General features: G+C 44.9%; 1 protein-coding gene across 3 annotated transcripts in view; it reads right to left on the bottom strand.

The window, feature by feature from the left end:
• Nucleotides 1–15699, bottom strand: part of LOC138616273 (SH2 domain-containing adapter protein F-like) — a 127271-nt gene that overhangs the window by 30916 nt on the left and 80656 nt on the right. For all 3 annotated transcript variants that reach the window (XM_069690471.1, XM_069690472.1, XM_069690473.1), the window contains one exon: nt 640–858. In XM_069690471.1, coding sequence (XP_069546572.1) covers nt 640–858 — 219 coding nt within the window. The remainder of the gene's footprint in view (nt 1–639; nt 859–15699) is intronic.

Genomic DNA, 15699 nt, shown 5'->3' with positions numbered 1-15699 from the left:
GCCATGCTGAAGCTCTCAAACCACAGTGACTACCTGCGCCTAACATGCACCAATCATGCCCCATGACCCCCGCTGAGCCCCCCCTGAGCAGCTTAGGTATCAACTTAGTTTAAACAGGCAGGAGTTGAATCAAAACAGCAAACAGTAGCCTGGACACCTGCGAAATGAATGTAGCGGGTGCATTAACAGAGGAAGAAAAACCCCAAAAAAGGAGTTTAAAGCAACAGCAGCAGAACCCTCATAACCTTGACAGAAGCCATAATCAAATTTGTTAGAGCTGGAAAAAAACAGTCACCTGAGTTAGTAAAGCAAAAGAGATTCAGATTTAATTATATTAAAAGCTTGACATGTATATAAGGCAACCCTCATTTAAGTACAGCTGTGCTGAACTGAATTTAAACATTCAATGTCAGATTCACTGTCTGAGCATTTGACATGATAACTAACAGGCAGAAATGAAAGACTTAGTAGTTTTTTGCAGTTAAAACATCTATAAATTTGAATTAAAAGGATGGAAGATTGGTTCAAGTGCAAAGGTGCATGTGTATTTCTTCTTCAAAATTGATTGTATTCTCTGCAGTGTGTTACTTTCTCCTCGTGTAATATATTGTGTTGATGTTCTGCCCTTTGCGGTCATACCTGCAAAGGCTTTGGAAATCCTCTCCTTCTTCCACTCCCAGGGCTGGTCGTACTCCTCGGGGGGTCGCTCATCATCCTGGGGCAGTCGGCTCTCTCTGGGGCAGCGCAGTCGCTCGGGATCCGAGTCTCCACCGTTCTCGGCTGGCTCATAAGGTGTGTCGTACAGGGGCAGCTGCCTCACAGGTCCATCCTTTGGGCCTCGACTGCCAGACCTGATCTCTAAAAATGAGAAGACTGATGGTTAATGCTGGGTTTCTGAAATATAACTTCATAGATGAAAAGTATAAAGTTATGACTTTGGGTGCACTGCAAAACACAAAAGGCAACAAATTTGATCAGGCCTGACTTCCTCATTTCTTATATAGCACACGGTAGAATAGATGTGAGAAGATATTTGAACTCACTTGACTGGAAAACAAGAAAAATTGCTTCATTTTTAGAGTTTCAGCAGCATTCATCTTTGTTATTATACACCTAAAATTGCAGGCAATGACATCTGTTTTCAGACTAAAGGGGAAATAAATAACATCACCTATCAGGCTGAGGAGTTGAATTGAGTTTTTTCTGTGCAAGCAAAGCACATCTTTCAGTTTTTATGGTTGATAATGAACAATTTCCGAGCGTAAATAGGCAATATGCAAAGGTGAGAAGTAATAAAAAACAAACAAACTATTAAAGTGATGTGAAATGATGTTGATAATATCTCGTGCTGAAGGAAGTTGTCCAACAGTTGCTCACTGTTCTACGATCTTAACAAAAGAATGAACTTGATCTGGCGCGTCCGATGTGTTCGTTATCTTGTAACTACCTGCATCTCAGTCAAACTGCAGCTTAAATGCAAAATACCAGCTGCAAGCCCGGCATTTCAAGACTTAATGATGACATAAGATGGCTGCAGTTGGTACAGCTGCTGTGATATCAAGTACAGAGGACTGTCGACTGCAGCAGCGTATGCTGGGCGCTCTCACTTACACTCGTTTACGTGTGAACCCCCCCCCCCACCAGCAACAGTCAGGAAGCAAAACATATGCATAGTGATGAATGAGTCGAAAAGTAGGCATCTCTCACAACTATTATGTAGTGAGTGATGGCGACAGTTGCTGTGATGGCAGAGGGGGAAGTATGGGAGAGTTGAAATAAGAGGAGAAGGCACTGAGCACCTGCAGCAGCTCAGTGTAGCCTCCCCGAAACATGGTAAAGTCACACAGCAGATGAGAGCAGCTATGCCCCGGGCAGCACATGCCTGCACTGTCAGAGCACAGGTGAAGAATTTCCTTTCTCTCTTCAACATTATCGTCTCTTTGAAACCAACAGCACGTAGCCACTTGTTGCATGAGTATTAGGATAATGTTGTGAAAGTAAATGTTATTTAAAAGGACCAAATGAAGCCCTAAATCCTCAAATGTACTCTCATTTTACAACAAACAATTGGATTTATCCCATTTGGAGCAGGAATATTTTAGATTTTGGATTTGCTTAAGCATCAAAATGCACCGTTATGTTGTGGCTTCTTTACTAAGGTTGTGTAAGCGCTGGTCCTACAGTGATAAGGTAACACATGCTATCCAATTATGTATCAAATTACTTTTTTTTTTATCTTGCTATTTTTTAACTTGTCTTGGATTATTCATCTAAAGTGTTATTGTCTAAATTAAGTTGTAACACGTATCTGCAAATGAAAGGAGTCTTTCTGATGAAATGCTAAAGGGCTTTTAAATTGCAACAGGGTTATATTAACAGTGTGATGTAGGAACTTTAATAGGATAATTGGGAGAGGATTAAGAGGACTGTAAACAATTTTTGTTTACCTCACTTGGTGAAAGAAAGTGGCAGAGCATCGTTTCTAGTGACATCACTACACCACACTGAACAGCCCTTCCAAATGTTGGCTAGATGGACGGATACAACTGACCTCCAACCATCATTGCAAATTTAATACCTTTGAAAAAGGGGCACACACAATCAGATTTTCTGAAAGACCCAATATTTTTCAAAACAATCTCAACATTCTTTGAGAATAACTTTACAACTTCAGATGGAGAAAACTTCTACCAGCAGAAAAAAAAATATATATATATATTTATGTATTCTACTCACGGCTTGAAGTGCAACCTCTCAGAAGCAGCTACTTTGCAGCATGTGCCACTCATCCAAAGTTGGAGAGTAAGAGAGGACTTACAGAGCCAGAAAAGGAGTCTTTGGATGGAAAAGCAACTGGTCTCTCAACGCGGAGGGGATTTTGTTTACTACAGCAGTTGGACCAAAAACAAATGTGGGCATGATGGTAATTTACCTTGTGCAATCTTCACATTGCAGAAAACTTTGGTGTAGCTTTTAAGTCTGTGCACCAGTATCCCAAATCTCTGACTTATCTGCAGTCGGGAGTTTTGAAGTGTCCATACTTTCTATGGAACAGATATAAAATCATCAATAAGATAGACACTGCCTTGAAGGTTGCCTGGCTGCTGTGTGAGATATTTACACTCATGCAGCCACTGGGCTTATCTCAAACACTTCAAAGATGGTTTAAAAAGGCACATTCCTGAGAAGTAAAAAAAACAAAACAAAAAAAAAACATTTTAACACGTGCAAATGTTGCCTGAATATGACTTTCTCCATGTAAATGTTGCATGTGAGGAGCAGAATCATGACCCCAGTGTCTATATTCATTTTTTTCGTTCACAATTCATGTTGTAAATCTACTTAACATCACCTGACCATAACTAAGAAGCATGCACACCCTTTCAGTCCCCGTGCAAGAGGGTGAAAAAGACCTGACTGCTAATGAAGCATCGTGCCCTTGAGAACTCTCCTCCTCCTCCTCCCCTTCTTCTTATTGTTCCTCCTTCTCCTCCTCCTCCTCCTCCTCCACCTTCCTCAACTCACATGAAGTTGTTAGCAGCCTGCACCCTTCCTCCTGGGCTGCATGAAGCTGTTAGCGCCACCATAGAGCGATACAATGTGAAGAGAATGAAATATTATGCCACACTACTGCATAATTGCCTCTTAGCCCAGGGGAGCTCTTGCGGAAAAATGAGCAATGCGTTGAGCCTAATGGAGCTACCCGCTGCTGGTGGTGGTGGGGGAGGGATGGGAGAGGGGGTGAGGTGAGGCTGCCAGGTCCCGTATCTCCACGTAATCCCGCATTAGGCAAACTTGCACTCTTTGATCTTAGCAGTTAAAAGACTTGGTATTAAGAGATGCTGGCATGATTAGGTCATACCTCCCCAGCAGAAAAACAAATAGCTCTGAAAGAGGGTAAAAGAAGCACACGGAGGCTGCCAAAGGGGGCCAAAATGAAAGGGAGAGATGAGGAGGGTCTTTTGGGTGGGGCGATGAGTAAATCTTGTGGGAAGAACCCTTTTAATTGGAGGCACGTTGCCTTCGACAAACTGCTGCGGTGGATTGAGACTCCCTGCCGGGGAGGTTTTGTGTGTGGAGATAGGAGCTTTGTTGCCCTCCTTGACTTCCTCCCACTGTATTTCTTTTTACAACATGTTTCCCTAGAAACCTCCCTTCCTTCCTTGTTTCCTTTCCTCCTTCCCTCTACTCGTCCTTTCTGTCAGCTCCTGTTGTGGCATGCTTAGTAAAATGGGTGGGGACACATCTGTCTAAGCAAATTACAGTGGTTGACATGACAGTGGGGCTGCATGTTGCAACACAGCTGCAGTCTATCATCTGTCTTTGATTTCTACCCTCCACTGAAGGTCAGAGGTCGAGCACCACACCCTCCCTTGATGAACCTCGTACCTTCCCCTCCTCGGATGTCAGGGTTCCTGTCCAGATGCTGCACTTCCTCTTTTTTTTTTTTTCCATTTTAAAACCCCAACATTCATGCTGACCAAAAAGCATACATAATCTGATTCATGTCCCCATTTTCATTAATGTGTTTCATAAGGTCAGTAAGAAGAAAGAGGAACTTTTAAGATCATCTGTGCAGCTACGAAGAATATGTCGCTCCTCCAAAGTTCTGAGCGCTGCAAGTATTTTAAGGAACAGTTCAAGTTAATATGACTATAAAGTGCTGTCCTCTGCAGGGTTTCGACAGCCATGTAGTGACAGCAGCCTCACTGACCACAACCATCTGTTTAGTGCCACTAAAAAAGATGTTTGGGGAGGTGGCAGAGCATATGGCCGAGAACCAAACATCAGCATTGGAGCTTTTTTCTAAAGAGAAGAAACATGAACACTGTGACATAATATAGGCTTCCACAAGTGAGCTAAAATCAGAAAAGGCAAGAAAAAGCAAAAAACAAGTGACAGATCAGGTCTTTGTTATCATTTTTCTTTTGTGGGTCCTGAAGTACAGAGATTAATGCTAAAGCAGAAGAGATGAACATATTCCTTGCAATAAATCCAGGGAGGGTCCTGTTCCACTTACTCCAGCAGGAGCCCCCTGGGCATATTATCATGGCCGTGCATGGGCAGGCAGAGGGCTCTGGATTAAATCAAAAAACATTAACTGCAACCAATCTGGTAGCCGCATCCTGCTGCACATAAAGGACTGACCAAGCCTCATCATCCAGACCACTCCTTCGTCTTACCCGTTCTCTATTTCCATTATTGCCAACCAGTCAATTGATTGCATTTACAAGGAAGTAGCAAACAACTGCATGAATGTGCTTTTATTGCAAGGCTAAGGCATCTCATATGTAAAGGGAAAACGCATTTAGCCGTCTCTGTGGTTTACTGCCTGCCACCCACTCCTACTGCGCCACAGATAATTTGCTGCTGCCAAGTGCTTGCATGGGCGCAGGGAATATCTGGATCCGATTGAGGGCATCTCTTGTGAAGGATTAAATGCGATTGACTTTACACCCCTGGAAAACAATGGGCAGAAAAATACCCTAGCTTGAGGATTTGCTCCGCCTGCTCCACCGGATAAATCACTCCTTAAGAAATTAATTATCATCATGTCACTTGGCTCGCTTATTAACGAGGTGAATCCTGCTGACGGCATCCATCTAAAGAATACCAAAAGGAGGAATATAGTATGGCAACCAAACACTCTTTGATGTATTAAAAAAGATAAACGACATTGCAGATTAATTCCCAAAATATCTGCTAATCCCAGAATGTATAGGAGCAAATGTAGCCAAGTTTGTTCCACGACAAAGACACGTTTAAGAAGGAGTTAACAAAACAGTGAAGCTGTGTAGCAGTGAGACTTGTCTGCAGCCTTGATTTCATTGGGTCTGATTGCCCTGGTCGGTAAGGAGTGAGCCGGGTTGATCTAGTGGTGGCAGCCAGGGATTTGATTGGGGGGCCACCCACAGGTATTGTGTGTCAGTCAGAGAGCTGGCTGACAAGTGAAGGTGTTTGCTCCTTGACCCATGGCGGCCTGTTGTTGAGTGTCATTCTGCTTAGTGGGGGGAGCTTAAAGGAGTCTCTCCCTGCTGACTGCTGCCCACAGACCTCTGAGTATAGCTACCATAACCAAAGACAAAAGAACCCTGTCAGCTTTGTGCACCATCTTGCCCCAATTTTGATTTCACTTTTATGTCTCATAGTGTTTTTGAAGGAACAAAAGCAGCAAAGACAAAAGGAATAAATTAGCATGTCCTCTGTGTGCCTTGTTAGAGCCTTCACAATGCCATTTTTTCTGACTTGATTTGATATTTAGAGACCATTTGTACAGTGTCTGCAATCACTCAGCTTTGAATTGTTCCAGTCGTGCTTCTGCTTGTCTGTGACCATGAAGGGTTTGTCCATTTGCAAGGAGGACTTGTGTGTGTGTGTGTGTGTGTGTGTGTGTGTGTGTGTGTGTGTGTGTGTGTGTGTGTGTGTGTGTGTGTGTGTGTGTGTGTGTGTGTGTGTGTGTGTGTGTGTGTGTGTGTGTGTGTGTGTGTGTGTGTGTGTGTGTGTGTGTGTGTGTGTGTGTGTGAGTCTCCATCAGCCTCCTGCAGACAGAACAAAAACAGCCATGCCGTCCGTTTGTTGTCCGTCTCCTCCTTCCTCCTGGCTCACACTGTGCCAAGCTAGCTTGTGGTGGGTACACACTGAGGCCTCTGCCTGTCACAAATATACACTATATATATTTCTGGGAATCCTGGAAGCCAAGTCTCAGACCCAGACTGTCCATGCTTGGCCCGGAGACGAGAGTATTTTGGTTCTTGCTGCACTATCTTTGGTTTGTACTTTCTTGAACATGCCCTTCTGTCTCTGCTGGGAAGCTGTGCTCCCTGACAGACAAATGTCACATGGTGAGAGGCACTTGTGGGCAGACCCATAGAGCAGGGTCACCATTGTGAACTCAGGAGGTGGTGATTGTTCAAAACAAACCACAACATTATATCCAACATCACATCACATTTAATAATATCCCAGTGAAGACATGTCTATGTTTGTGTGTGCACTTGTGTGTGTCAAAATTGGTCGTTTCCACGGATGGCGTGAGGGAATAGAAGCTGCAGAGTGCCTTCCACAACACACTCACATGTATATGGATTCATTCCCTTACTGGAGCAGAGAGCAAGACTGAAGAGACAAAGCAGAAAACAAGAGGCGGGTGATGACTGACAGAAGTAAGCCAGACAAAGTGAGAGAGAGAGAGAGAGAGAGAGAGAGAGAGGAAGAGAGGGGAGTGTCTGAGGGAGGCAGTGGGGATGTACATACAAAAAAAAAGACAAAGAGCGACAGAGTGAATAGAGAGAGGGAGGGGAAAAATGGAAAATTAGAGACAGGCAGGTGATGCAAGTTTGTCACAGAGGGAGAAACAAACAAAGAGACTGAGACAGGAAGTCCAGGAGAGTGATGGAAAAAGAAAGTGGGAAGCACAGATGGAGGGAGACAGCGGCAGGAATAATAAATATGGAGGCCTCTCCATATCCAGCAGCTATTGAACACACATCCCTTGAATGCTCAGTAGGGATGGATGTAACTGTTCAGGAACTTGTGACATTTAGTATTAACAGACCACTGGTTCCAAGTCAAGTAGACTTGTATTGAATCAGAAGGAGCTTTTGGTAGCACGTCAGCAGAGCCTCGTTGGTTCCCTTATCACTGTTTCACATATCTGGCCTGCTGTCCTCACAGTAGGAAGTCAGACAACACCTATACTCACATCAACCTGTACGGAATGTGACAGAAATCCATGTCACAGTTGCTGATGTACTTCAGTTGAAGAAAAGAAAGCCAAACTTCTGCTGACCATGAATATCTTCATAACATCTGGGAAATGCATCAAGTCGATGCTGCGATAGTTCACAGATGAAGTGAAAACTTTGACCTGCTGTGGCACTAGAAGAAGAAGCCATGGGATCAACGAAGACATCAGAATTCATGCTCTGGGGGGTTTAATGTGTCTGAAACAAATTTCATGGAACTCCATCTCGTAGTCATCGAGATATTTCAGAGATTTCAACCTCATGGTGGCGTTGAGGAAGAGTCGGGTGATGACCAAAGTCAGTAGGACTCGTCTTACCTGCAACCCATCCATAGTGGTCAAGATATTTCAGTCTGAAGTGTTGGACAGTTTCTGACTGACAAGTAGAGTTATCTCTGAAGTTACAAAAAGGCACAACTTTTCAGAAACAGAATGAAATCAAAAACTAAACACACACAAAGACTGAAGTGAGTTTCCTGTTGTCATTAAAAAGGATCAGTAATGAGTATTGAACTAGATTGTCTGTTTACCACGATGTAACACCGTAAAGGGACTCCTTGTGGCTCGATCCTGCGTCTCTGTTCAAAGGCCTCACCTACGTAAAGTAAACGCCCGTTCGCTGCAGGGCCACCGCGTCGACGACGCCGTGGATCCTTTGCGCGGCGCAACTGCAATTACAGCTCGTTAGGACTGAGGTGAAAGCTCATTACTAGAAGATGAATGGGGACAGTGGCTTGGAAAGGTGCCCGTTTGCCTGCATGAATCACAGAATAGCCCTCGCAGATCCGCGGTGAACAAACAAAAGACGAGCGGTAGATCAGCGTACACTGACACGGTGGCAGCGAGCACAGATACGATTAGTCATTCGCTGTTGCCGTCAGTTGCGCTGCAGTAATAGAAATTCCATTTGGACGACTGTCAAACACACAGAAGCAGGAATCGTTTTCTCGACACACAGTGAGGGGGACTTAATGTAAAGCAGTGACAGGCTGCTTGGCTGATGCGTCTGGCTGCAGAATCCCGCTGCCTTGAGGGAGCAGAGAGATTTTTCCCGCAGGCTGCAGGTCTGAGCTGTGCTCGCTCTGTCGCTATTGTTCCCGAGCGAAGATAAGGCTGGCGGTGGATTAGAGGAGAGTGCACCCAGAGTTCAGGTTGTGTGGCTGGAGAAAGGAGAAGACGGCACGGGAATGGGATTGGTTCTGGGAAGAGAAATGGTAAGAGGAGAGAGGGGATAAACAGAGGAGGAAAGGAGAGGAAAGGACAGTCGGGTCCGTGAGCACCTTTTGTCATGACGCCCGACCTGCTTGGGTGGTCGCAGAGGAAGGGAACAGGGGGGAGCGTGATGACACGTGGATGTGGCTATGATGAATAGCCACTTCATGCCTCCACCCCATTGGGGGTCAATAGCCCATTAATGGAGATAGGCCTCCAGCAACAGTCAGCAAAGACCCGCTCGTACCCCTCCCCACCACCTTGCTCCTCAACCTTCAACCAGCTCACATTCCCGCAGGGGATGTGGAGACAGCTCATTCTACTCTTCTCTGTTGGAAAGAATAAAATAGAGAAGAGATGACATGGGGAAGAAAAATCCTATTTTCTACACAAGGGGAGCCCTGCACCAAAATCTGTGTCATAATACAGACATGGTTCATACAGGGGTCACATATATATATATGAACTCACTGCAATCCTTTACATGTTTTGCTATGCTTGATGTTGCCGGGCAAGAAAGATGTGGAGCAGACTTCTCGGTTAATGATGCCTCGTTACGTGACTGAATATTGTCAGGAGTTCTTGTGATCTTTCAATACGAGCGCTTGGATCTCCAACCATTTTTTTCCCCCCAGCAGCGAAGCCAACACACACCTGTACTCTTAACTCCTGCAGGAATTAGAGAGAGTAAAGGAGGAAGAAGATTGTCATATTCTTAAATCGTTCCCTTTTTTTTTTTTGGTTTTTCGTCATTGTGTGATAATCCGATAATCTCTCCCCGCAGCACATCAATGTAGACAGGAGCCACAGCTGTGAAAAATCTGGGGGAAATTAAGTTCTCGTGCAGAGCAGAGCTGACAGTCACTGCGCTCTCCCTGGGCTGTCTCTCATTAGTGGAGATGGATGCATGCTGAAACGCCGACATATTTTACTTACAAACTGGGTTGCAAACACGGGCGGCAGCAAATCGTTTTTTGTGGTAACATTACACAAACTGAACTCTGTATGACCCCGGTTTTTTTCTAACGGCGAGACGAAATTACAAATATACCCCGTGAGCACTTAAAAAATATAATCATACCATTCCTTAGCTTCAAAGTCGAGGCTGATTATGAGGCAAATCAAGCAAAAACAAAAATGAGGATGAAACTGCAGCAAAAAAACAAAACAGTAATTAGTTCAAGAGAGAAGCATAAATATTCATTATGTCAATAATTTTTTTTTTTTTAAAAAACAGTTGCATCTTGGGACTTAAAGGGAGGAAGATAGGGAGACGCCAGAATGCTCGGTATTGATTTGTTCCCTTTATCCGAGACGGCTACTTCTGCCGGGAGCTGCACTGCGACCTGTTTACCAATCCCTCCAGTCCAGAGGACGTGTGAGCGTCCTCGGGGGAGAGGGGGGGGGGGGCGTGCATTAGAAAGGCTCCGGCAAAGTAAATAGTTACACAGCAGTGACCGCTGTCTCTCTCCAACGTGTGTTCTGTTTTGACCTTCGGATGAGTGCTGCCTCTTGGTCGGCGCTTCCCGCGCGAATATACACCCAGAGAGCAAATGCAGTACGGCTGGATTACCGCCGTAAGCGGCTAACGGTGTTTACATGACTGTGTGCGATCTGATCCCCGTCACCCTGCTTCTGAGCAAATGAGACACACCGCGACCGCCGACAGATTAAACAATGGGAAACACTAGCAGTCTGTCACAGAGGAAGGGAGCTCCTGTATGTTGTTGTTGAGTTCACCCGTGAACGGACTTCTGTGAGCAGCTGCTTCACTTCTGAGTTCAAATGCAAAAATCAGCCGGCAGTTATTTGAGAAACGTTTGAGAACCGTGCTATTAAAATATCACTGTGCATCATGTGCCCTTGAATTCCTACAGACTGCACCCTCTTAATGGAAATAAAAATCCAATGATTGAAGTGTATTTTGCCAAAATGAGTTTAAAGCGGGCAGAAAGTGAACTCATCGTTTGAGGTCAGCATCGATTTACAACTTGATGAAAGATGCATTTCTTTTGTGCTGACTTGGTTTTTGCTATAACAGCCAAATGCTTAATGTAGAATTTGATTCAGCTTAAAAAAGAAGAGAAAGCAAAGCTGGGAACGTGGCTCCGACTCCATATTGTGGTTTATAAGTGTTTGTTTATTTTTTTGCTCCTCACTGTATACAAGTACGATACTAAATGGCTAATGCATCCAGTCCAACCATCAGACATGAGACACTGCAATTAGCCACAGTCTAATTAAAACCTACTGTACAAGTGTCTGGCTACAGCCCGAGGCTGCGTTGTTATTTACTCCAGTTTAGCTTTAGTTCACACACGTGCAACAAAACACAGCATGGAAGCCTTACTTATGCAGAAAGATGAATACGATACACTTCACCAGTCTGCTGCTCTGCCTACGTCTGCCCATTGTGATTCCTGTCTCTGTACTGTACCCAATGAGCTGCACCAGACCAAAAGTCTAAAGTGTGTGTGTGTGTGTGTGTGTGTGTGTGTGTGTGTGTGTGTGTGTGTGTGTGTGTGTGTGTGTGTGTGTGTGTGTGTGTGTGTGTGTGTGTGTCGTTGTCTGCCCTCTTCAGCTTCCATTAGATCAGACATCAGACAGCCCGGAGAGAAACTTCTGATAAAGTCCAGTCAGACCTTTCAGCTCTGTCCAACCTGATTCACCCTGACAGAGCAGATGGACCGGTGCAGGGGAGGCGCATGAAATACGACCGAGCTGTAACGCTACAACGTTACCAGCAAAACTAAGGTTAAAAAGACACGACGTAAAGTACACTGCACACTCTTTCCTTTTCTCCACGCAACCTGACCACATGAATCTAATAAAATACGGTGTCAGACAGGCATGCGCTGCCAAGCCCTCATATGTTCACATACAACCTCTCTTCATTTTCATTTATGTTTCACCCACATGCCAACCGGTTGGCACAAATATGCTAACCGAGCTCCTCCACGCAGGTGCGGCTGAGCACGGGCCTGTCCAAACAGCACAGTACAGCCTGTAAGAACAAACACAGTAGTAGCAGATGGTCATTTGCATTATTTTTCCTTCGCAGCGCTGTGGCTCTGAGGACATGGCAGATATGCAGTGTGGGCGTAGAGGTTTCTGGCAATGCTTCGCCTGCTTCCGAGATGCATGCGTGGGGAGGAGAGGGAGGGGGGGAGGGGGCGTCTGAATGGGATGACTGTGGTGAAAGCCACAAGCCCAAATGCCTGGGTGTCATTATATAGTTGCTCTTTATACTAAAAGAGTTGCAGATATGGATTTGTTCAATTTCTTTTTACCGTTTTCTGTGATTGTTTTGCTTATTTGTTCATCATCTATAAAACTGTCATAAACATTGGAGCAGCCACGTGATAGGCTCGAATTATGTGTTTATTAAACCTCTTTTGTCAGTTATATTATTGTACTGCATCGACTTGGCCATGACATTTCATGGCTCTCATGAGCTATTTGACTGATACATCAGACTGCATCAAAATCAAAATTCAAGATCCCTGGTTGGTATTTCAAGTCAATATTTGACAACGCTGCATGGGATGGTGCATAATTTTTTGCAAAGGGTACGATTTTTTAAAATTTCATTAGCTTTCACATGGCTCACTGTTAATCAAAGGGCTTTAAAATTCATGGAGAGCTTACACATCAATACTGCTGAGCACCTGCCCCTGAGGAGTAAACAAGATGATACAATAATGAGCAAAAAGAAAAAAAAAAAAAACCCAGAAGATGTCATTTCGATTGAGAAGACAAGAATACATTTTAGCGCTGTTGTCAAGTCATGTTGTTTGGCCAACTGAGGCTGATTCTACGAGTAATCTACTCACCAGTGATGTGTAGTCATAGTGGAAGAAAACAAAGACAATAAAAAAACAAAACACAATTCCAGGCAACAATGCGTGTGTATCGTGACAGCATGTAACTGAACTCGCACATCTGTCCAAATGAACTTCCTAATTCAAATCGTCTTCAAATGTGCTTTATTCACACTCTGCGAGGAGCTGTCCCATAAAAGCAAGATCATTTTCCTTAATAAGTCAAACACGCAACAAAAACTCCAGCAGACTGAAGAATGAATGCAGATCGACCCCGAGGGTGCACTGTAGAAAATGAGCTCTTGTAAACAAAACTGATTATCCACGGAAACAAAACAAAAAAAAAGAAAGAAAGAGGCTGCAAAGTAAACCTTGACTAAGCTAGTTCTATTACTGGATAATGAGCAAATCCTTTAACATCTCCTATGGCAGCCATTCTTAACATGGGATATTACATATGCGCGTTCATAAACTGTGTGACTTGGACTGCTTTATGGGATGCTGGTTGATGGTGTGTGGGAATTAGTGTTAAAGATTTTTGACTTATTCCTCGATGACCTTGGGTTAAAGTACTGCTGTGTTAATAGAGGCTTGTAATGAAACAGTCACTGGTATTAGCATATCTAATTTTGAAGGCTGGATCTCTGTGATTGCTTCTGGAAATACGAGTCTAATTTTAGTCTCGTCCTATTTCCCTCAGTACAGCTACTTTGTGCTGAGACATGTCTACTAGCTGTTTTGGATAACATACTTGCTACTCTTGTGGTTTACGGTTCATTTAAGCTGCTTCCGTCTTAGTTTTTATCAGCACATATGTGCAAATATTCAAATCAGCCCTACTCATACGTGTCTGACACTAATGTTACCAAAACTATTAATATGAATGTGTTAGGCAAAGTGGTCTTGCTCTAATGACAGGCTGCGGCACCGATAATCATATCTCAAACTCATCATATTATTATACAAGCAAAAAGTCATGATCGTAATAAAGGTACAAAAAGAACACAGCTGTAAAGCAGTCATAAAAATGAAAAAGGATACCACCAGATAAGATTAAGGACAGACAAACACAGCTGCCTTCATTAGCGCTCAAAGCTAAACAAGGCTTACACTAGGATAATACTGTGTCAGTGTGCCTGCTGTGCCAGGCCCCACGCCTGAGTTTTATGACGCCTCTCTGCTGGCAGGACCCCAGACATGTGGCTGCAGCACGCCACGTGGGCTTCTTCACTGACTTCGCCCGCAGCACCACCACCACCAGCAGCAGCAGCAGCACCACCAGCAGCAGCAGCAGCACCAGCAGCACCACCACCAGCAGCAGCACCAGCAGCACCAGCAGCAGCAGTCCCCAGGGAACCTCTGCCAAACATCCGTCAGCACAGCACTGATTTTTATAGCCCAAGTCCCAGAAAAAAAAAACCCCACCACTAATGAAACTACAGCTTTGGGGCTGAACTCTGCCAGAACTGTGTTTTGGGAACGGCAGTGTCACTACTGCAGAACAGTTATTAACATCTGACTGGAATCGGGCTTGGGAGTTGCACAGCTGTGTCCCACAGAGTATCTCAGTACCCTGCAGTTATACAGTCAACGGCAATCCCGTAAAAACACTCACGCCAATAAAAATGGATGCTGCTGAGTGAGTAAGTTTTGCCTCATCCCCTTCCCGCATCCAATAACTTTCTCCTGTCATAGTGGAAAAATTACAGCGGAAGGTAGATAAGACTGCCAAGCTGTGGCTCACTGACGAAGAAGTGGAGGTTGATGTGACAATACCATTCATGAGAACTGCTTGTTTAACCGTGTCGTTGATTCATGGCAATGCGGTTTCAAGATGGAAAAAAAAGAAAATCCCTTTTGATGACTTTAGAAACAAACTAAAAAGAAAAACTTGCTAGTAAAGGTGGGTAAATACAGGCAATTGTAACAGACACAAAATGAACCTTTTACCAGGTTGTAAAGGAGGTAAGGAAGCAAATGCAGGCGGTGAACATGCAGTAAAGATGTTCCCAACGAGGCTTCATTCTCCCACTTGCATCCTCTGTTTCCCTCAGGAGTGTAATCATCCTCAGTGCGGTTTGGCCGCCTCCTTCAGCCCCAGCAGGAATGTCGACTGCATTGCCAAAATCCCTTTCACAAAATGTGGATGCAAGCAAAACAGAGAGAGGCTGACCGTTGAGCAGGATGAAGCTCATTCTGTCGCGAGGGCAGGGAGCGTGTTATCACAGGGTTACGAGCAGCTGCCGAGTGAGTTTCGTAAAGGAATGCCAATGTTGATTTAAGCCGTCTCCCTCCACACGTCATGCCCTTCGGAAGGAATACCACATCGCCCATTTTTCTACAATAATTATTCACACACTCAAACACACGTGCGCACGCAGAGAGGCACGCAAATGCTAAAAACGCCCCCTCGGAGGGTAAAACCATCCATTACCGAGGCCTAAAATACCACGGCAGGGCCTCACGAGGCTGCATATCTGCCGCGAGCCCGGTATTCAGACGGTTTGGAGAACAAGCGAACGGGAAGCCTCTGGATTCCTCTCCTCCTCCTCCAGCTGTGTGGGCGGCTACACTCAGACGAGTTCATGTTGAAGAAAGGTCAGCTGGCTCGCGCACAAACACGAGACCTTTAGTTACTTGTTGACATTGGAGGGCAGAGGCGGCTGGCACAAACACACGTACTCTTAGACAAGGTGGCTGACAATCACGTGTGCGCCCCGCCGCGATAACGCACCCACCCCCACCCCCCCACACACCACCACCACCACAGTGAGCTGAGGGTGGGCTGACAAGACCCATCCCACTCAGAGCTGCTAACACGTTCTTGCACCTGCTGCCTCTCTCCCAACTGCTGCTCATCCACGCACGCACGCGCGCACACGCACACGCACACACACACACACACACACACACACACACACA

This window comes from Brachyistius frenatus, unplaced genomic scaffold (genome assembly GCF_029030835.1).
Source record: "Brachyistius frenatus isolate BFR_SWC_R1_liver_20210118 unplaced genomic scaffold, ASM2903083v1 Contig_9, whole genome shotgun sequence".
NCBI classification, from domain to species: domain Eukaryota; kingdom Metazoa; phylum Chordata; class Actinopteri; family Embiotocidae; genus Brachyistius; species Brachyistius frenatus.
This window is presented reverse-complemented; position numbering and strand designations above follow the sequence as displayed.